Source organism: Sapajus apella, unplaced genomic scaffold (assembly GCF_009761245.1).
Source record: "Sapajus apella isolate SASKATOON/1434 unplaced genomic scaffold, GSC_monkey_1.0 scaffold95, whole genome shotgun sequence".
Taxonomy (NCBI): domain Eukaryota; kingdom Metazoa; phylum Chordata; class Mammalia; order Primates; family Cebidae; genus Sapajus; species Sapajus apella.
The window spans coordinates 4,222,837-4,245,583 of NW_022437035.1; the positions used below are offsets into that span (position 1 = coordinate 4,222,837).

A 22,747-nucleotide genomic window follows, 5' to 3' on the forward strand; every position below is an offset into this window, starting at 1 on the left:
GCAATTCTCCTGCCTCAGCCTCCTGAGTAGCTGGGATTACAGGCACGTGCCACCATGCCCAGCTAATTTTTTGTAGTTTTAGTAGAGATGGGGTTTCACCGTGTTGACCAGGATGGTCTCGATCTCTTGACCTCGTGATCCACCCGCCTCGGCCTCCCAAAGTGCTGGGATTACAGGCTTGAGCCACCGCGCCCGGCCCTGAAACTTTTTCTTTTCAAAAGACACGGTGAAGAAAAGACACAGACTGGGAGAAACTAATTGTAACACAGAGAAAGTGCTTGTATCCAGAATAGATAAACTTACAACTCAATCATAAAAAGGCAAACAATGTAATAAAAAAGTTGGACCAGAAATTTGAACAGAAAGTTTCACCAAAGAAAATATACAGAAAGAAAATAAGCACATGAAAAGATCTCAATATCATTAGAGAAATACAAATTATAACCTGAATGAGACAGCACTTCACACACACCAGAATGGCTAAAGTTTAAAAAGCAGACAAAACCAAATGTTGACGAAGATGTGAGACGTAACTAGAACTCTCATACATTGCTGTTGGAAATGCAAATGGTAAAACCACTTTGAAAAACAGTTTGGCATTGTCTTAAGAAGTGAAATGTACACCTCTTATATAACTCAGCCATTTCAGAAAGATGTTTAACTCTACGACAAATTTTGATGTCGATTTTCATATGGTGTAAGTCCACAAAGGTTTTGTCTACACAAAGACTTCTAACACAAGTGTTCATAGCAGTTTTGTTCCTAGTAACCAAAAACTGAAAGCAGCTCAAATGTGTATCAACAGAAAAATGGATAAACAGACAGTGGTATGTCCATATAGTGAAATACTACTCAGCAAAAAAAGGAACGAACTAGGATTGATTTGCATAAAGTCTAAAGCATTATACAGAGTGAAAGAAACCAGACCCAAAAGAGTGCACGTCCATTGATATGATATTCAAGACCCAAGAACAGGCAAAATGATCAATAGTGACAGATATCAGATCACTGGTTGGTTTGGGAGTTGAGGGACTGAGTGGGAAGGAGCAATGGAGAAGTTTCCAAGGAGCCTGCCATGTTATATCATCTCAGTAGTGGTTTAGGTTACACAGGTGTATACATTCGTGAAAACATATCAAATTATACACAAGATCTGTGCATTTCATTGTATATAAATGAAACCTTCATTTATAAAATGTGAAAAAAGGGGGGCAGTTCTGGGTTAAATCAACAGAGGAAAAATTCCTTGCAACATGTAAAATGGCGCAGTGCTGTAGAAAAGACTGAGGCAGTTCCTCAAAAAGTTAACATAGATTTATAATGCAAGCTAGTAATTGTACTCCAAGAGAACTGAAAACACGTGTTCACACAAAAACTTCTGTACCTTCATAAAAGCATTATTTGTCATAGCCAAAAGGTGGAAACAATCTAAATGTCCATTCACTATTGAACGAATAAACAAAGGTGGTCTATCTATGCAATGGAATAGTATTCAGCCATGAAAAGGGAGGAAGTACCGATACATGCTACAGCTTAAATGAGCCTTGAAAACATTATACTAAGTGAAAGAAGTCAGACATTAAAGAGCACACATGTATGATTCCTTTTCTATGAAATGTCCAGAATAAGCAAAATCATAGAGACAGAAAGTAGAAGGCCAGATGCGGTGGCTAATGCCTGTAATCCCAGCACTTTGAGAGGCTGAGCTGGGTGGATCACCTGAGGTCAGGAGTTCGAGACCAGCCTGGCCAACATGGAGAAACCCCATCTCTACTTAAAAAAAAAAAAATTAGCCAGGCATCGTGGCACATGCCTGTAATTTCAGCTACTCAGGAGGCTGAGGCAGAAGAATCGCTTGAACCTGGGAGGCAGAGGTTGCAGTGAGCTGAGATTGCGCCACTGCACTCCAGCCTGGGGGGCAGAGCAAGGCTGTGTCACAAAAGAAAAAAATGTAGATTTCTGGTTGCCATGGGGCTGGGAGAAGGGCAGGAGAATGAGGAGTGACTACTAATTGACGCAGGGTTTCTTTTTGGGATGATGAGAATGTTCTGGAATTGGATGGTAATGATGGTTGCACAACATGGTGACTATGCTAAAAAGCCACCAACTTATATATTTGAAATTATTAAAGTGATGAATTTTATGTTATATGCATTTTTATGTACGTGTTATATACATTTTTTTCTTCCACACATTTTTGGAAGAAGAAAAAAAGATTCTTCCAAGGTTCCTGGAGCACCTCATCAGGCTGTTTTCATTGCAGAATTAGGATCTTATCCTAGTACGCTGTGTTATAATTGAAGACTTTAGTACTTAGCCCCAATCACCTCCAGGTCAGGTGAGGTCAGAATGGAGGCAAAGGCTTGGCATCTCCCACACCTTCTGTCTCTATAGCTCACTCGTAGTGGCCCCAGTGTGGAGTCCTCTCAGCTGGAACTCTTGTCCGTTAAGAAAATCAGTGTTTCACTCTGATCTTGCGATCCTTTTCTAATCTTAGTGAAAATAAACTGGGATGAGCATCCTTCCTTGAACCTCCTCCCACTCACTAAGGACAGAGCGTCCACCTGATTTCTCTCCTGTCCCCTCCCATGAGGCACTGGGGTATGCTGGGGTTATCACCTGGTTAGGTGACCTCTTTGCATTTTCCCACTCCCTTTTGTGGGTGAGCATTCTCTAGCAGCCTGTAGCCACAGGCCCGCTGGACTCCCTACCCACCTTCACCCTGCCCAAAGCACCCAGAATGCACCTAATGGCAGTGATTTTAGGAGATCACATGGTTTGACTTCTTCATTTCACAGAGGAGGAAACTGAAACCCTGAGATATGAAGTCCTTCAGCCTCACAGCAACAAGCAGCAGAACCAGGTTTCAGAATCGGGATTTATTGAGCACCTACTACGTGCTAGGCGTTAGGCTAAGAAAAACTGTACGAACATTACCTCTTTGGATCTTTCAAGGGGTAGGTGCCATCATTCCTTATAGCTTATCTTATAGCTGAGGCTCAGAGAGGTACAGTAACTTGCCCAAGGATGTCCAGTAGTTATCCAAAGCCCACTCTACTTTTTAAAATTTTTTACAGATAAGGGGTCTTGCTCTGTAGCCCAGAATGAAGTGCAGTGGCACAGTCCTAGTTCCCTGCAGCCTCCAATTCATGGTCGTAGGTGATCCTTCTGCCTCAGCCTCCCAAGTACCTGAAACTACAGGGGCATACCACCATACTCAGCCGGGTTTTTCTGTTGGATATTTTGGAGACAGTATCTCACTATGTTGCCCAGGCTGGTCTTGAACTCCTGGCCTCAAGAAATCCTCCTGCCCCAGGCTCCCAGGTAGCTGGGATTACAGACATGAGCCTAGCAGTTTCCTCTCTTATTCACTCTGCTCTCCCTCCCCAGTCAAAGGCTGAGTAGCCCTCAAGGCACAATCTAGTAGGGCCTCTGGACCAGCACTGTCCAATAAAAAGAAAAGAAAAGTCACATGCATCATACTCCAATTCGAATTTTTGAGTAGTCTCCTGTGTAGGTGTACATACCCTAAGATGACCCCCTGTGAGTCATGCCCTAGTCTAATCCTCTCACCTTGAGTGTGGGTGGAACCAGTGACTTGTTTCTCACTGACAGAATATGGCAAAGGTGATGGGATGTCACTCCTCTGATTAGGCTGCCTTATATGTCAAAAGGTGATGGGATGTCACTCCCATGATAACATTATGTTATATAAGACTCTGTCTTAGCAGGCTGGAGTGAGAGACTCCCGAGCTTCCCTTGAAGAAGCAAGCAGCCATGCTGTGAACAGCTGATAGCCCACATAATAGGGAACTGTGAGGATGTCTTGAAGCTGAAAGTGGCCCCAGACATCAGCCAGTAAGAAACCAAGGCCCCCGGTTATATGGCCCCCCAAGTAATCCTGTCAACAATTTGGAAGAACCTGAAAATGGACTATTCCCCAGTTGAGTCTGCAGATGAGAGCACAGCCCACCAACATCCTCGTTGCCACCTTGTGAGTCCCAGAGCAGGGACATGAATACGTCAGGCCTGGATTCCTGATGCACAGAAACTAGGAGAGAATAAATGGAGGTTGCTGCAAGTCGCTAGGTTTGCAGGAATTCGTGATGTAGTAATAGAAAACTGTGTTGAGCACGGTGGCTCCCGCCTATAATCCCAGCACTTTGGGAGGCCGAGGTAGGCAGATCACTTGAGGTCAGGGGTTCAAGACCAGCCTGGCCAACATGGTGAAACCCTGTCTCTACTAAAAATACAAAAATTAACCAGGCATGGTGGAGTACACCTGTAGTCCCAGCTACTCAGAAGGCTGAGACAGGAGAATCACTTGAACCTGGGAAACAGAGGTTGCAGTGAGCCAAGATCATGCTACTGCACTCCAGCATAGGTGACAGAGCTAGACTCCGTCAAAAAAAAAAAACAAAAAAACCTAATATGGCATGTTTTTAAAGTAAGACAAAGAAGTGAGATTATTTTATCAGCATTTTAAGTTTATTCAAAGTATTATTTCAACATTCAATCAATAAGCAAAATTTTCACTTCAATTAATGAGATACTTTACATTCTTTTGTGTGTTTCGTACTAAATTTTTGAAAGCTGGTATGTGTTTTACACTTACAAAACATCTCAGTTTAGGCCAAACACATTTCACGCACTCAGGAGCAACATGTGGCTAATGGCGACCACGTCGGGCAGCGCAGGTCTAGACGTTCACGGGGATGTTACCATACGCCCGCATCACCTCCTCTTCAGTACCCAGCATATGGTGGGTGCTCAAAGGAATCCATGATTCCTAAAGCCACAAAGAGTTGATAGTCACTGAGCACTTATGGTGAGCAAGATCTGTGCAAAACCCTCACTGGAGACTCACAATCTCCCTATGAAGTGGTCATTCCTGTGAACATTGTCCCCACTTTACAGATGAGTAAGCTGAGGTGTAAAGAGGCATGGCTCTGGGATCCAGACCCTGGGCTATGACCTGCGCATCCATCCACCCTGGGAATCTGAGGCCCACCTGGCCAGATCCCACCACGTCTTTAAAAGCCCTCTCTTCTCTTCACACACACAACCCAGGTGACCCCAACCCAGAGTGACTTTAAAAAGCCCTATACAAACTCTCATGAAAATGTCTCTTAGGCCTCAAAAGGCGATGATGTCATTACTTCCCTGCCCGCCCTTTCTCCTTTCCCTCCTAAGCGCTGACCCACCTGTAACCAGGGTCCCCTCTTCTTCTACATCCCTTAAAAACAACTTGATCTCAGAATGAAGCTTCTGACAACTTGCAATTGAGGGCATAGGGCCACAGGTGTCCACATTTAATGGGGCCCTGGGCCGCCAGATCCCTCTCACCTCAGGGACCATCGTGGTGCAACCCTACTGCAAAGAAAGAAAAACAGAGGCCCAAAGAGTCTCTCTCCAAGACACACTTTAAATTTCCAGCAGTATTTCGTCTGGAATCTTCCTTCAGATAACATGGCCCCTTCTGAGGCTTCAAAAATGGAATTCACTTAACTTCCATCTGCCACAGAGGACAGTGCACCTCCCTCATACTCTGCATGATGCATGGGGCCTGTCCAGGTAGGGTTTTGAAGGATGAATAGGAGAGCCACCACCCTCCTAATTCAAACTGGGCCAGCGTCCTCGTCAGCCTTCTGACCCTTCTGCCCCTTCTGCCTTCGTCCCCCAAGACTGTCAACTCAGGATGAATACGGTAGTCTTTCTGAGGTGTGAGATGGTGTTTCTCTGTCAGTAATAAAAGGCCCCACAGGCAAGGTGGGCCAGCCTGCTGCTAGACCTTTAGCTACCCCGCCAGGCTAACACGTATCCCAATGTCGTTATGCATGACTCCACAATTTGCCAGTCCGTGCCGTGGTCTTTGGTTCTTCGGCTCTCTGGGGGTTCATCCGTTCACTCATTTGTTCGTTTCTCACCAGCCTGCAGTCTCCCAAATGCCCATACCCAATACTCATCATTCTTTCACCTTTCTTCCTCCTTTCTTGAGTTCTGATCATGATCATACACCACTGTCACTCTGAGCAGGAGACCTTTAAAGGTTAAAGAGATTTTTTAAACTTCTCCAAATTTAGGTGGCTATAGAGGCTTCATCTGTAAAACCTTATATTCTGATAAATACGCCATTATCTATATGAAGAAAACTTAAAAAGTTGAAGAAAAAATTACAACAAAACTTCTGCAAAATTAGGCTCAATTTATGTGCTGGGATGAACAGGATGAACTCCTATTCATCCTTTAAAACCCTCTCTGGACATGGCCTGCTGGAGAAAGCCTTTTCCAAGCCTCCCACATAGGGTTCATGAATCTCTTAGCGGTATCCATGTCTTGTACCACCATGGATTATTGGGCATATTCCCCTCACTTTTGACTATCAACGTACTTGTCCATCCCCTCCTAACCCCCTATTCTAGACTGTATTTTAAGAGCAGGATGGGGCCGGGTGTGGTGGCTCATGCCTGTAATCGCAGCACTTTGGGAGACCCAGGCCGGCGGATCACGAGGTCAGGGGATTGAGACCAGCCTGGGCAACATGGTGAAACCTTGTGTCTACTAAAAATACAAAAATTAGCCAGGCGTGGTGGTGTGCACCTGTAGTCCCAACTACTCAGGAGGCTGAGGCAGGAGAATCGCTTGAACCCAGGAGGCAGAGGCTGCAGTGAGCCGAGATCACACCACTGCACTCCAGCCTGAGTGACAGAGCGAGACTCCATCTCAAAAAAAGAAAAAAAAAAAAGCAGGATCATTCATGATATCCATCACAACTGAACTCAAAGCCGCTTTCTGACTGCACATCCGTGTACGCCTCATCTCCCCCAGCCCACTGCCTCGTCTGTGACGTGGGATGAATCTGCCCTGGCATGAGGTTGTGGTGAGAATTAAATGAGATAATATTAGTCTATAAAGTGCCTCGTACTGCGTATGGCTCTCGATTCATGGCAGTTTTATTACCTGGATCCTCCATTCCTGCTGCATAGTAGGAGCTGAATAAATGTGTTGACTTGGAATGAAATGGTTTGAATTGTCTGCACCTGTATGTGTCCTTCGGTTGCAGGTGAGGGGTGGGAACCCAGGTCTCCGAGTCAGTCCCAGGAAAGCAAATTTCCTCCGCGGTCACTGTTCCCTGCAGATGGATCACAGGAAGTAGAAGCACCATGTCTAACTCTGAATGGTCTGGAAGGCTCGTCCTACCAGATGCCAATGGAAAGGTGTCACCACATGTCAGAAGGCAGCTGGCACTGCCTGTTCCCCTCTGTGCCTGGCACTGTGCTCAGGGGGCTTCCCATAGACAGCTCTGTGGGGTCGTGACACTCTGTCTGCCCACTTTACAGCCAAGGAAACGGAGGCTCAGAGAGAGTACATTGCCTGCCTCCCGGAGACCCAATGACTGCGGAGGTGTTCCCACTCAGGATTCCAGCCCTGGTGGCAAAGCGACCGTGGCGATAGTCTTCCTAAATGTGTGCTTTGCTCCTGAGACCGGGAGTTTCCCGGATGTAATTAAAGTTTTTGCCAGCTTCGCGCCAGTCTGGGAGCTTCTGCTGCCATGCTGCCTGAGCGTGCAGTTTTCCAGGGTAGAGTGATCAGAGGCATGTGTAAGCTGTCTGCCTCTACGCTGAATGGCCGCACTGCCACTCTCAATCTGCCGCTATCATTTCTGACTCATCTTCCCGCTCCAACCTGGCATCGGGCCCACCTACATTAGCCCTCTGATCCGCTGCAGGCTGGGAAAGAAGGTAACCGCACCTGTTATAATTATGTGCAAAGTAAGAGTTCAGAGGTTCTGATTCAGTCATCTAGCACAAGGCCAGAAATGTGGAGTTACCAAGAGCCCCGCAGTGTCTCTGTAGCCAGGCTTCTGCGGACCACGCTTTGAGAAACACTGAGAGGTAAAGGCGCAAAAGGGAAGGACAGGGCGGGTTCTGCAGCAGCCTCGGGTCTGAGGCTGGAGATGCCGGAGTGAAGCTGGGTGGCCCACGAGCAAACCAATCCTTCCACAGGGCTGATGCTCACAGTGGCTCTCCAGCTAGATGGTGCTCCTTCTACTTTAGAAACCAAAAAACGGGGGCTGTAGTTAAACTGCTTGCCCGAGGTCCACGGCTCTAAGCAGAGGAAGCAGCAGGCACCCCTGGCCAGTGCGACTCCAGGCTGCCATCAGCTCCCCTGTGCTCAGTCGGTGGCACTGATGCTGATGCTTCACGCCTATGAAGCCCTTCCTACGTGCTGTGTCCAATATATTGTCTCCTATCACAACCCCACGAGCTAGGCCCCCTTCAAAGATGAGGAAAAGGTGGAGCTGAGAGGCTGCGTAACTTGCAGAAGGTCCCAGGCTCACTAGGATCTGAAACTGATGCCGGAACCCAGAAGCAGAAGCATCGCCCTACACAGCCACCTGGGGGGCGCTTCCCTTGCCCCCCTGCTACATGAGTCAGATGCAGGGTTCTTGGCCCCCAAGGGATCTTTACCCCAAGGAGACACTGGGCAATGTTCAGAGAGATTTAATTTTTTTTTTTTTTGGTTGCCACAAGGGTAGGAGGCGGTCCTGGCATCTAGTGGGTGGAGACTAGTTGCCACCCTTACACCCCAGCAAAGAATTATCAGGCCGAAATATCAACAGTGCCAAGGTTGAGACATGCTGAAATGACCCAACTTAGAACAGCATCCACATACACAGACACACACACACACTCGCACACTCATGCACACTCACACCCCACTACAGCATCCAAGGCTACACCCCCACATCCCATAGAGACCGATGGAAAACGAGGATGGAGTTGAGGAGAAGCAAAGCCAGCCCCGCCCACAAATACACCACATTCACCATTAACATCATATTTATTGTTATTTAACTGCTCAGGAAAACATATACAGGTATATACAATATGCAGGAATACAGAAGACTGCACTTTACATATTTTTTTAAAAAAGAAAGAAAAAAATAACACTCAATTTCATGAGCTGTCACAGTCTTCCAACCAAGCATTTCAGAAATGAATTTCTTTTAAGAGTCAAAAAAGATTACAGGATTGCCTAACACACAGCAGAGTTAAGTTTTCATATTTTACATGTGCAATAACGTTTTCATTCTCTTTCCCAAAGAGTTTGCTATGCAGTACTGATTACCAGTGTTCGGAGTCTCGCGTGTTGGGTGTGTTTTTCATTTACTTTTAATTCTTTCCATTAAACCCAATTTAATGAAATAACATCCTTTTGCTTAAGGCTATTTTTAAAGCTGTTTCATTCTGGGGTGGTGGGGAGCGAGAGAGTTTTTAAAACTTCAGGGGTTTCGGAGGTTGCCAGGACCATGAGCTGATTGGAAGAGTGTTGATGAATCAACGCTGGGAAAGTCAACGACAAAAAGTTAAGACACTTTGCTCCCCGGCCTTAAGCAATTAAGGAGAAATCATTCCTGTTTCAAAAGTAAAATGATGAAGCTCTCAAACAGCTGTACACTGCAGAATCAGAGGGGACGTGGAGTTTTGCCCAGAATACGGTCAATTCTCCCACAGCCCGTGGTGGGGGAAAATTCCCTTCGCTTTCCATTCCTTTTGTAGCAGAACGCAGGAACTGCCTCGGCTCACACCTTTTCTCGATGATCAATTCACGCCACCTGCTTTATCTGCCCTCTGCAGCTGGGGTTTGCCCCTGGTCAAGACTGCCCAGGCTGAGAACCGCAGACTCAGACCCCAGCCCAAAGGGCCGGCAGAAGGAAAGAGGGGAGAAGGGAGGGAAAAGAGTGAGGTTTCTCTGAAAGCTCCTCTCCCTTTGCTGAAAAGTTCTTTGAAATAAACAATGTGGGTGTTGTATGGGGAGCCCAGAGCCTTCCGGTCACTTGCTAAAAAAAGCTCGGATCTGCAAACTCTGAGGACCTGGAGGGGGTGGGGGAGCTCCAAGTGGAGTGTTTTTAGTAAGACACGCTCGTTAACAAAAACTGAAATTAAAAATAAGTGTCACCGATTTGGGTGAAGTGATATCAGTCACTTCTTGTCCGAGCCACCCGGGAGTCTATGTGTCCCCCCACCACAAACCGTAAATGGCTCTTGCAGGCATGGACAGCACCCAAGGGTGCCTGTCCCGTCCCTGCCAGTCACCACTCATCTCTGCTCACAGCAGTTCTTCCTTTGTGAGACGCTTGAGACATGGCTCTGGTTTTGCAACAGGGTGAGATTGCATCAAAATGTGGGGAGGGGGCAGAGGAATTCCAGGGATCCAAACTAAAAGGCTCAGGAATCAAAGTCGTCTTGTTACATTCTCTTTCCCTGTTCTCTAGCCCTCGGGAGTCTGCAGATCCCTGCAAAGAAAGACACCCAGGCTCAGAGAAGGCTGGGCAGGCTGAGCAAGAGGGTGCCTCATCCCTCCCGGCGGGAGGCGGGGTGGTGGGGTGGCTGCCCAGGTTGGACTGGGGATGGGATGAGAGAGGTGGAGGAGATACACACAGTCCCCTCCTTCTTCTGTGGGACGCCTGGCCAGGAACAGCTTTCAGAAAAGGGAAAGGGCTAAGAACTCAGCCTCCTCCAACTCCAGCGCCCCAGGCAGAGCAAAAGCCGGAGCCTTGCCCCAAAGAAGGCAGGCTGGGAGCGTCCCATCCCCCATGCAGACCAAAGGCTGCTTAGCACAGCGTGAAAATTCAGGGCTTGGATGTTTGTGAGGAGGCCCAGAAAAGGAGAGAAAACACCACTCTCGAACATTCTGACTCCTTCCCACAGAGCAGAGCCGGACACGTCCGCACGTCCATCGCAGAGACAGAGGGCTTCCCGCAGGAGAAAACAGAACCCGCGTGGAAGGAAACGGAAGGCTGAGCCCTGTGTCTGCAGGAACGAAAATATATCTATTTTCTTAGGGAACAGACAAAACAAAATCCCAGGCGGAATACCTAAGGGGGACGTTGTTTGGCTCCTGCCTGACTGATGACACTGGGTGTCCATATATAAGACTGTGATGACAATCTGACTTTCACCCGGCAATATTCCAGAACTACTATTCTCCAGGATTTCCATTTTCATAAGCAGTGAACAAAGCAAAAAGAAATAAAAGGGGAGGGGAGAAAGAAAAGGAAAAAGAATTAAAAAAAAAGGAAAGCAACTCTTGTCTTATTATGAAATAACAATACTTGGACATACAGCAGCATGAAAATAAAACAACGAAAGAGGTCATCTAAAAAATGTATGCCAAGATTACCGAAACGTGGGGCGTAGCTAGAGGACAGGCGTAAGCAAAAGTTTGCTAACTGCAGAAGGGTTAACACTGGTAACATACTGTGGCAGACAAGTTTCTTTTTTTAAAAAAACTTTTGAGGTTTCCTCCCCCCCTTTAAATTAACCCTTTCCGGTCCATATGCCACTAAGCAGGTACCAACCTAGAGAAAAAAAAAAAAATTTCATTCACTCAGCAATAGTGGCCCTTTCAAATTAACAGAGGGGTGGGGTCAGGTTGAGGGGGAGGAGATAGAGACAGGGAGGGGAAGGGCCTTGCAGGGGAGGGGGTCTTTCTTGTCATTCAAGTTAGGGCGGCCACGAATGTCCCAAATCTGTTGGAGATGTCAGAATGCAGGGACCGCCAGGTAGGCACGGAGGCCCGAGCCTTGGCGTCACCCACGTCGTCTGTGCAGTGGACAGACAGGCACTGCAAGTGGCTGCCGGGCTGGGTGGCTGAGGCCTTGTTTGCAGGGAGGTCGTGGGCTGTGGAGAGAGAAGGGAGAAGGACATTAGTGGGGCGTTCGTCTATGAGGGGCGCCATAATGGGGGCCACAGTGGCAGAGGCATACAAGAGAGGCATCGTCCACGCCCTCTTTCCACGGCTAAAGCTGGTCCCGGAGGATCTAAAAATGTTGTTTCAAATCCTCTTGCTGTTACCTCTGATTCATCTGTGAGATCTCAGCCAAGGGAAGACCCCCCGACACTCCCCATTGGGCCTCAGTTTTCCCATTGGGAAACAAGAAAATGAGGCAGGATAAACCCAAGAGTTTGCCCATCTCTGATGCACCAGAGTTCCCAAAAGATTAACTGGACATGAGGTAAGTCAGGAATGCTTCCTGGAGGAGGAGCATCTAAACTGGGCATCAAAGGATGTGTAGGAGTTCGCTGTCTGCAGTGAAAGTGTGGAGGGGAGGACTGCCCGAGTCCAGAACACAGCCTATTTGTGTGTCATCCTCTGGACAGACATTTGCTCAGGGCCTGCCATGAGCTGGGAACTTTCTTAAAACATGCCAGACTACCTACCAACCCCAGGGGCTAAGGATGATCACCTCCACTTTATAGCTAAAACTACTGAGACCCAGAGAGGGACAATGACTTGCTCCAGGTCACACAGGAGAAACTGTGGAGTCCCAGCACCTTCCCAGAGGAGTAGGAAGGATGGAGAAGGTGCTTGTGAATACCAAGCCCAGCACAGCTGAGCCACAGAGATTAGAGGCCCACAGCACCCCAAGCCATAAGCACTCCCCATGTGCTTTCCAAACGCTCCCCTTTCAGCCCCCCTCCCACCTCTGAAGGTTCTGCCCCTCCTTGGTGTGCAGGGCTGAGGCTCCATGGAAGTGGCTTTGAGAGTGGAGGCGTCGTGGGACAGGAGCAGCCCTCTGGGCACCTGCCTGCATCTTTCATTCCCTCCTACCCTCTGGCCTGAGCCTTCTCGTACTCCATGTGACAGATGAGAAGTCTGAGCCCCAAAAAAGCAGGGAAAATTTCCCGGGGTCTGACAGCTCCAACCTAACAGCTTAGAGACCCAGGTCTAGCTCCACAAAGGGACCCAAGCCCAGTCCCCTCCCCTGAAACTGGCAGTGTCCACCCGGTTCGTGCACCTCCGTATGATGGCTAGTCAACCGGGCTGCTGATCTGTACAAGGTGTCTGTATAAACTGTAAAGTGCTGTCTTCACAAGGACAGAGGGTGAAGTGTTCAGAGCAGTAAAGACAGAGGATCTGGGCTCCCCAACCAGACCAGCACAAAAGCACCATTCTCAATGGCTACATGAAGGGACTCTGGGCACCTGGGGTGGGGGGGGTCTATTCCTCTCCCGCATCCTTAATGAAAATCCCCTTCTCGTTGAGTCACATGATGCCAGAAAGCACCACAGATCACAAGGGTGCCTGTGTTAGGCATGTTTGAGGAGAAAGGAGTCTGCCAACCACTCACACCTTAGTATAAATTAGACCAGAGCAGGCAATTTGCAGGACTTCTCATTTACAGCTGCCGCGTGACATTGGCTCTGTCCTGAGACCTGCCATATGTCAGTGAAGAGTCTCATTATTCTCATTTCCTAGAATCTGACTTTAGTGGGCCCAAGGTCCCAGAGCCAGGAAGGGGCAGAAAGCTAGGTTTGAATATGGCCTGATGTTGGATTTCTGCCTCCGTAGAAGTGAGAAAAGCTGAAATTGGGGGTCGGGGGGCTCTGCTCCAGCTGAGGGAGCACACCCAGATACTGAACTCCATGACCGGCCTGCCCTCAATCCTCTGTGCAAGCCCAGCCAAGGGCCCTGTGCCAGGCAGGAGTCACCCGCCCGCCCTGCCCTCTGGGATTAAGCAGGAGGCCTCCCGCAGGAACTGAGCTACAGCCTGCAGAGAAAATCCTCCCAGAGGGATGGGCCCAGGCAGCTGAGGACAGGCCATGACTAACTGGGCTTGGGGCCCCCACCCTGGAGCCCCAGAGACACCCAGCTTTGGAACCTGCACGCTGAGAGGAACCGGAGCTGGGGAGGAAGGAGTCTTCCTTGGCCCCTACCCTCATTCATGCAATTAACATGCAATTAACAGCTCCTCCTGGAGCTGATGGTGAGGCCAAGAAGCAGTGTCTCTTTGTGACCAAAGCATGGCCACTTTGGAGTCACAGCCCCACTACTGTGTGGCCAAGTCTCTACCATGTTCCCTCTCTGGACCTCAGTTTCCCCACTGGTAACATGGGGATGATGTCGTCTCCCTTGAGGGCTTGAAATGGCCTGGCACACAGAGAGACCCCCAAACAGTGCTGCCAGGACTAGCATTCATATCAGGAGGGTCGGGAGGGTAGGAGGGCTTTGCAGCCACTTAGAAGCCCCTAAAGCCCCACTACTTCCAGGGGCCCAGCCTGGAGGGCATGATCCTGCCCATGAAACAGGAGCCTCTGCCCCATTTCACAGAAGGAGAAACTGAGGCTCTGAATCCCAGGTTTCAAAGGCGGTTAGCAGTGGTGAAACCTGGGTGCTGTTAATACCCCACCCAGGGCTTTCTGGGGAGCAGTCACCCCAGAAAGCTGAAGGCATCAGATGCAGGGTCTCTAGGAAGATAGTAGACCCCGGATTCTGGCAATAGTGAGGCACAGTGCCCCAACATTTGCTCTTGAACCCATGCTGGCCTTGTTATCTGCTACCCTGCTTAGCATCTCCAAAAGGAATTTTATTCCAAGCACTGCAAGATCTGGCTTGGGGTGGGGTGGAGGAAGTAGTAACTGCCACACAGAGAGAGAGAACATCTGAAAGGGGGCTGCTTCCCCCACTTTGCACACATTATCTCAGGGAATGAACACAGCAGTGCTTGTGCCCACTTTACAGATGAGGAAACAGACTCCGAGGGATGAGGCTTCTTGCCAACGGAGAGACGAAATCTTGGCTTTCTGCAAGCACTCAGAAGGTGAGAGGAAGCCTCACCGGAAGGTGAAAGAAAATTCCTGAGCAACATGCCGGGACAGAGGAAGTGGTGTCTGCCAAGTGATGGGTAGGACAGACCCAAATGGCCAGATTTTCTAAAGATGTTTTCATCCCCAAGTTACAGACACAAGCCTGCAGTGCACCAACGCCAGAAACCGTTGCTGTTCTTATTAGGGGTGGATTTAATGAGGCCGTGCCAGGCACACTACCGAGCACTTCCGTGTGTTATCTAATTCCACCCCCCAGCAAGCCCATCAGTGGGGGTTCCCCTTCTCCCCACCCTGGCAGGGCCACCCTGGGCTCAGAGAGGGTGAGGGGCTTGCCAGATGTCACAGCACGGGTGCAAGATTCCCCGGCCTCCGCCTAGGACGAGCAAGAGAGCCAACCAGTCTGGTATCCACGGGGAGTATTTTTAAGAGAGAATATTATTCTTCAGTTCTTGACAACCCAAGCATGACCAAACTCATCCTCCCGCCGGATTCATTCCAGCTAGGGGGACCTAACACACCCTCAGACCGCAGCTCCCAGGGCGGCCGAGTCGCTGCTGATAAATCAGTCCCACGGAAGCCGCCTCAAGTCACGGCCTGCCCCAGCTCGAGAGAGGCCCTCCATCTCCGCTCCCTGGGGCTGCAAGCAAGCCAGCCCCCACGCCAGGACCCAGATATAAAACCACCCCCTCGCTGAGCTCCCAGGGTTGGGGGAGAGACCCTGGAGTCACTCAGCACCCGGCACTGGCAGGCACCACAGAACCTGATGAGTGCTGCTCTGTTTTCCGTTTGATCGTCAGCCTCCCCCATCAGACTGTGGCCACGTGGAGCGGGACAGGTTCGGCCTGTTCACCTCTGGACCCTGCATACGCCAGGCCCTCAGTTGGGGGGCCTGTGAAGCGCCCTTCATTCCCAACTGGCAGATGAGAAGAGTGAGGCTCCAAGGGGCAGGAGCTGGCCAGGGGTCACCCGGGGCCAGGCCACCAGCTCCGGGGGTAGCACTCTCTTCTCAGTCCAGGATTCCCAGCTGGTCAGGCCAGGGTTGCATCCCAAATGCCCCGTACCTGGATAGCTCCTGTCTGCAAAGCCACAGTTTTCCTCATCTGCAACTCAGGGATGGTGATTCCTGCTGAGCCCGGCTAAGAATAGCGTGGGGGGACCTCACCAGAGAGACTGGTGACACCATGGGCATGCTGGGTCAAGGCCCAGAGCTAAGGCAGACACCCCTGCTGTTTCTCCACCCAAAGGCTCCTCTCAGCTTTTCTCCACGGCACAAGTCATCGCCGGTCCTCCAGCCTCTTCCCACTACCCCGTCACCCCGCCCTGAACACCGCAGCACTTCATTTGGTCATCATCAGGCTGCCCCCAGCTCACCCCACTGTGATCACGATACCCACGTCAGATTCTGTCTTCCAAACTTCTCTGTCCACAATGGAGACAGTCGGTTCCATTAAGGGAAGGAGAGAACCAGGAGCAGGTGCCAAAAAGGCAATTGTGTGAATAACTCAAGTCACTCCGTCTCTCTTACAGGGTTCAACCAGGATAGCGGCCACTGTCCGTGGAGCAGGGAACCTTTGCGCATATCACTTCCGTTCTCAGAACCTTGGTTCAAGGAAATGCGGGAAATAATAGGACCAGCCGTCATGGAGGTAGTTGGAGAATGAAGTGAAATGATCCATGCAAAATGCTTAGCACGTGGGGCGCTCCTGCCAGCGCTGGCTATGAGTAAGTACGGCCTGTCACCGTTGTTGGCCAGCCCGCAGGTGACACTGGGGACCCGCAGGGCCGGGCCCAGGGAGGGCTGAGGGACTCTTCTGCAGGCTGTGTCTGGGGTGAAGGGAGAACGGAAAAGAGGGGATGTTTACCTGGGGATGTTGCATGTTAAATTTTGCTTCTGGAGATGCCACCCACCCACAGAGGGGGCCGAGTTTTCTTTTTTTCTTTAAAGTCAGCAAAACAGGCCTCGTCATGCTCTGCACTAAAATCCCCAGACCGGGTTCCAATGTGGGTGAGCCACGTGCTCCGGCGTCGTGAGCCGGGCGGAGGTGGCTGCCTCCTCCCACCGCAGGCAAAGGGCTGCCTCGGGGGTTTTCCCAGCCATGGTGCCACCACGGAGCCCCAGGGAAAAGGAGACTTCTGCCCCTGCCACCTCCCGCCCTGCTGCCTACCGAGGGAAGGCCAGGGGTATTCGGGGGGAAGGACAGAGCCCAACGACCGCCCATATCAAGGGCTCTCTGGGATGCTAACCTCGGCTGTAATGTGGGAACAGTAAGAGAACCTGCTTGGCAGGCTGCTAGGAGGATTACATGGGGTGATAGCGGGAAAGCCTTCAGCATACAGTGAGCCCTCAAGACAGGGTGGCCGCTCGGACACTTACCATTCTTTTCTCATTGCCGTTTTTCCTAGGGATAGTCTCGGTCTGTCACCCAGGGTGGAGAGCAGTGGCACGATCATAGCTCACTACAACCTCGGCCTCCTGGGCTCAAGCGATCCTCCCACCTCGTCCTCCCAAGTAGCTGGGACTCCATGTGCGCGCTACCACACCCAGCTAATTTTTTTGAATTTATTTTGTAGAGATGGGGGTCTCACTATGTTGCCGAGGCTAGGCTCCAATTCCTGGGTTCAAGCAATCCTCCCATCTCAGCCTCCCAACGTGCTGGGGTTACAGGGGTGAGCCACCGTGCCTGGCCACATTTTTCCTTCTAATCCCCTAAGCTGGCACTACTGTTGCTCTTTACAGATGAACTGAAAGACTGTCCAGAGAGTCGGAGCCTGATCAAGGTCACACGGACTCAGAGGCAGAGGCAGGCCTACCATCCAGCCCCAGATCTTTGTTGTTTTTTGTAGAGAGGGGGTCTCACTGTGTTGGCCAGGCTGGTCTCAAACTCTTGGGCTCAAGTGATCCACCCACCTCAGCCTCCCAAAGCGCTGGGATTACAGGCGTGGGCCACGGCGCCCGGCCACTGTTACTGTTCTAGGCACAGCAGGCAGCCAGAGCTAGAAGTGCCATGAGCTAGCTTTGTGCCATGGGGCAGTTTCTTCCTCCCTGTGGGTGCTGGGAGCTGCCAAAGCTGGGGGTCAGGGTGCAATCCCAGGCAGAGCTGGAAAATGAGAATTCCGGGCGTATTTTTAACTCAGAGCTTATGTAAGAAGCAGTGTGGGCCCCGGCACACAATAGCGGATGACTCTCGCCCAACTCACCCTCGCCGGATTCCGACAAAGGGAAATGTATTTTTGTGTTTCCTTTATTTGGACCTGGTGCGGGGAGACACTGGCTTCTGTGACAGCTGCCACTCAGCTGTGGGCCTGGGCCACTGGGCCTGGAAGCTGAGACAGGTCTGGCGGCCACAGGGCTGAGCCACCACCTCTTGGGGCCTTCGTGCTATAGCCTGGGAGTCCCTTACGCCCCCCACACACATATCTGTAAGCCCCAGACCTTGGGAGCTTTTCTGTTCCCCATCTCCTTAGAAAGGCAGGTCCACTGCATCCAAGACAACCCCAGGCATTCCAGGCCACTCCTCGGCCTTCCCCGCCCCCACAGTCAGCCCAGGCACCAGGCAGGGAAGAGCCTGCCTCCAAATCTGCCCACCTCGCTCCTGCCCACATACCCACCCTGGCCCACACACCCACCGTCTCCTGCCTGCAGCTGCCACCTCTTCTGGCTCTCCGCTTCCACACTGCCCTCCCAACCTGTGAGCGGGGGGAGTTTCCTGAAACACCAACCAGAGCAGACCTCTGTCCTGCTTGAACCTTCCATGGCTCTCCAGGGCCCCCACCCCAGCTTTGCATGCCCCTAGCCTGATTTCCCCTCGGGCCTCCCACCTCATCTCTCAGCTCTGCTCCACTGCAAGCCCCGATTAGACATTCCCTCAACAGAGCCCCGATTCTCCCATCTCCACACCTTGCTGCTGCAGTTCTGCCTAGAGCACCGCCCCTCCTCACCCCTGCCGACTCCTACCATCTTACCTGGCTATCAACCCCTGGTGATGTTTCTGTAATGCCCCTACTCTGAGATATGTACCCTTCTCTCCCTGCTGGCAGATGGCACTCCTGGCCCCGGCTACCATCATGGTAATGACACCGCTAGCTGTGGCCTGGCTTGGATGCCGGCACGACCTCACACATCGTGCTCCGGCAGAGGGGTGTTCTGAGGTCAGGGACCCTCACCAACAGGCCACTGAACACAGAAAACACCATGGGGGACCTTGGAGTCAGATGACCAAGGTCTGTAACTAGGTCCCCAGCATTTTCCCAGCAGCTGAACCTTGGGTAAGTCACCTTCCCTCTCTGAGCTTCACCTTTCTTCTCTGTGAATGGGAAGAGGATGGAAATTGCTACCAGTTCTCAGGGCAGACAGAAGTCACAGGAGTAGGGTCTTGCTCAGTAGAAACCAGTCATAGGCTTATTTTTTTTAAGACAAGGTCTAGCTCTACTGGCCAGGCTGCAGTATGGTGGCGTGATCACAGCTCACTACAACCTCCACCTCCTGGGCCCGAGCAACCCTCCCACCTCAGCCTCCCAAGTAGCTGGGACCACAGGTGTGTACCACCACGCCCAGCTAACTCTTGTACGTTTCTGCAGAGATGGGATTTCACCATGTTGCCCAAGCTGGTCTGGAACTCGTGAGCTCAGTCTTCCCCAGAGTGCCTCAGCCTCCCAAAGTGCTGGGATTACAGGCGTGCACCACCACACCTGGCTAATTCTTGTATTTTTTTTGTAGAGATGGGAGTTCACCATGTTTCCCAAGCTGGTCTCGAAATCATGGGCTCAAGCAATCCATCGGCCTTGGCCTCCTAAAGTGTATTACAGGCGTGACCCACCGTGCCCAGCAGTCACAGGATTTTTACTGAAGTGCTGAGGCCGGTCTCCAAGAACCCACCACTGAGAAATGTGGGGGACTTGATCCCTGTGGAGATGACCCCCACGGCCCAACTAGAGCCCATCTGCGGGGACCCACAACCCCAAGAACGACCCCGCCTTGGCTGCCTGTCCACACTTGATCCCTGGGCTACGTCCCCTTCTCCAGAAAGATAGATGGGGCCTGGGAAACTCAAGGAAGCAATGGACTCGGGGCAGGAACTGCAAATCTCAGCCAACGTCAAGGATCAGAAAGAGGGTCTCCATGGCCACCAACCGAGCAGGGAAACAGCAAACCTGAAACTTCACAGTCGGTTCCCATCCCAGCCCTCCCCGACATCTGGCAGCTTAGAGGCTGTCCCAACTCTGAGCTTGAAGGCCTGAGTTCAAAACCCACCATGGTCTCAATCTCAACTCTGCCCCTCACCAGTTCTGTGATCTTGGGCAGGTCAACTTGCTGAGCCTCAGTTTCCCTATCTGTAGAAGGGGATAACAATCCCTCCATGGAAGATGGCCTCGAGATCCTGAGGGCAAACATGCTCATGTGCCCCCCCTTCTTGGCACACAGTAGGCACCTAATAAGTATTTGTTAAATGTTTTCATGAATGACTCATATTTTCATGTCAGCTCTGTCACCTCGCTTGCTGTGTGACCTTGGGCAAGTCACTCCCCCTCTCTGGGCCTATCTGGGCCTCTCTAAAATGACCGGTGGTTTGGGTAAATGTACAACCCTCCCCCCGAATCCCTTCTGTCCCTCTGGAGCAATCAGATTTCACATTTGGGCTGGGCCAGGTAGCTCACATGTATAATCCCAGTGATCTGGGAGGTGGAGGTGGGTGGATTGCTTAAGGCCAGGAGTTCAAGACCAGCCTGACTCCATCTGTACAAAACAATTTTTAAAAATTAACCAGACAACAGGTAGCCATGGTGGTTCACACCTGTAATTCCAGCACTTTGGGAGACCGAGGTGGGCTGATCACTTGAGGTGAAGAGTTCATGACCAGCCTGACCAACACAGTGAAACCCCATCTCTACTAAAAATACAAAAACTAGCCAAGAGTGGTGGCACATGCCTGTAATCTCAACTACTTGGGAGGCTGAGGCAGCGGAATCAATTGAACCCAGAAGGCAGAAGTTGCAGCGAGCTGAGATTGTGCCACTGCACTCCAGCCTGGGCAACAGAGCGAGTCTCCATCTCAAAAAGAAAAAAAAGAAAAAATTAACCAGACATAAGGTGCATGTTGGTAGTCCCAGCTGCTTGGGGTGCTGGGGCAGGAGGGTCTCTTGAGCCTCAGAGATTGGGGCTACAGTAAGCTGGGGTCATGCCGCTGAACTCCAGCCTGAGTGACAGAGCAAGATCCTATCTCTAAAAATAAATAAATAAATAAGCTTATGCCTGTAATCCCAGCACTTTGAGAGTCTGAGGCCAGTGAATCACAAGGTCAGGCGTTCAAGACCAGCCCTGCCAAGACGCCGAAACCCCATCTCTAGTAAAAATATAAAAATTAGCTGGGCGTGGTGGCAGCTGTCTGTAATCCCAGCTACTTGGGAGGCTGAGGCAGGGAATTGCTTGAACTCAGGAGGTGTAGGTTGCAGGGAGCAGAGATCGTGCCACTGCACTCCAGCCTCGGCAACAGAGCGAGGCTCTGTCGCAAAAAAATCAATAAATATAAATAAATTTAAAAATAAATAAATAAATATTTTACATTTGATATAGGCAAGAGGCTGGGGCAGGAGTTCTCCCTAAGCAAAGGCCACGAAGACACCTTGACCTGACCTCAGGGAACCGCCACCCATAACCCCAAGGATGGGGATGGAGGGACAGAGGCCGACAGGCTGAGCGACACTCTGGGTATCTCACAGGGGCCACGCAGAGCCCGAGGCAGGCCCAGGGGACCAGCCACTCCTCCACCCAGCCCTGCACCTGTGTCGCCCGCTCCTTCTCTGCCCTCCCGTCAATGCTAACTTCCGGCAATAGCGTAGCCATGGCAATTGAGAAAAGGAAAAAGGAAAGCAGATCACGTCTCTATGCAAGTCGGCTCCAGGGCATGACCGTGAACATGGACTGCAGGCTCCGTAGGTCTCAGTGAATGACTCCAACCCCCTGGGGGAAAGAGCACCTGACACGCTAGCCCATTTCACAGCAGAGGACACTGGGTCTCAGGGAGGGGATGCCACAGGCCCAGGGTCACTCAGCCGGCCAGCCACAGGCCCAGGGTCACGTCCAGGGATGTCTGATGTCACAGTGTGTGGTTTTTAGCAAAGTCGCATGAAAAGGGAAACATCTTTGGCCAAAGTGACCGGCGTGACCTCTCCCACCCACCCCACCTCCAGTTTCTCTCTTGCACGCATTCTCCTCCTTTCTCGATCTGTCCCGTTCTTTCTCTTTCTCTCTCCGTCATTCTCCCTCAAGTCTTGCTCTTGTCACTCTCTCTCTGTCCATCATCCACCAGCCTCCCTCTCCCTCTCTTTCGCTTTCTCCCCCTCCATCCACCTCTCTCTCCCTCCGTCTCTCTTCTTCCCTCTCCCTCTTATTCTCTATTTCTTATTTCCATCTCTCTGTCACACACATACTTTTTGGGGAAAAAAAAAAAAACGCAGAGGCTCACAGATGGGATGAGAACTTCCCAGGGTGACACAGAAGCTAAGGACAAAACCTGACACCCCCCGCCCCTTCAGTGCTTCTTCCCTCACCCCTGATGGTGCCCAAGTTTCAGATACAACCCTCCCGTATCTGACAGGAGGCAGCACGCAGCGGGGAAGGGGGCTCCTGGGGGCAGGGAGGGCCTGCATTCCCCTTCTGCCCTGGGCACAGGGCCAGGTACAAAGACAGTCCCCCAACTAATGATGGAGGGGAGGGCCCTGCAAGGCCCCCCCTTTCCAGGCCCCATGAGGGTGAAGCAGGGGCCTCGAGCCGGCCGCTGCGGCAGTGCAGTCTGGTGAGAGGCTGGGCCAGGCCCCTGGAAGCCTTCGGAAATTAATTTGAGTTGACTTGGCTGAGGGCAGCTGTCATTTAGATTGAGAACTGGCCGAGGGCTCCACGGAGGAGCATCATCGGAACCACGCTGCCAGGAACTGGGGCAGGACGAGGGAATGTGGGCGGTGCTGAGTCCTGGGGACTGTCCCTGGCCCTGAAGGAGGGGATGGGGTGGCGTGCGACAGCCACGGACAGCAGAGTGGACAGAGCTGGCTCCTCAAACCAGGCCCGAGCATCTCTGATCGGGCTCCTTGTCCTGCCTGGCACCTCTGGACATGCAGCCAGTGACCTGTGACAGATG

The 22,747-nt window shown here is 51.2% G+C and overlaps 1 protein-coding gene across 1 annotated transcript in view; it reads right to left on the bottom strand.

Moving 5' to 3' along the window:
- Positions 1-8,825: 8,825 nt before the first annotated feature.
- Positions 8,826-22,747, bottom strand: part of MN1 (MN1 proto-oncogene, transcriptional regulator) — a 51,817-nt gene continuing 37,895 nt past the window's right edge. The window contains 1 exon segment of the mRNA XM_032256733.1: positions 8,826-11,687. Within this exon segment, the coding sequence (XP_032112624.1) occupies positions 11,506-11,687 (182 nt within the window). The 3' untranslated portion in view covers positions 8,826-11,505.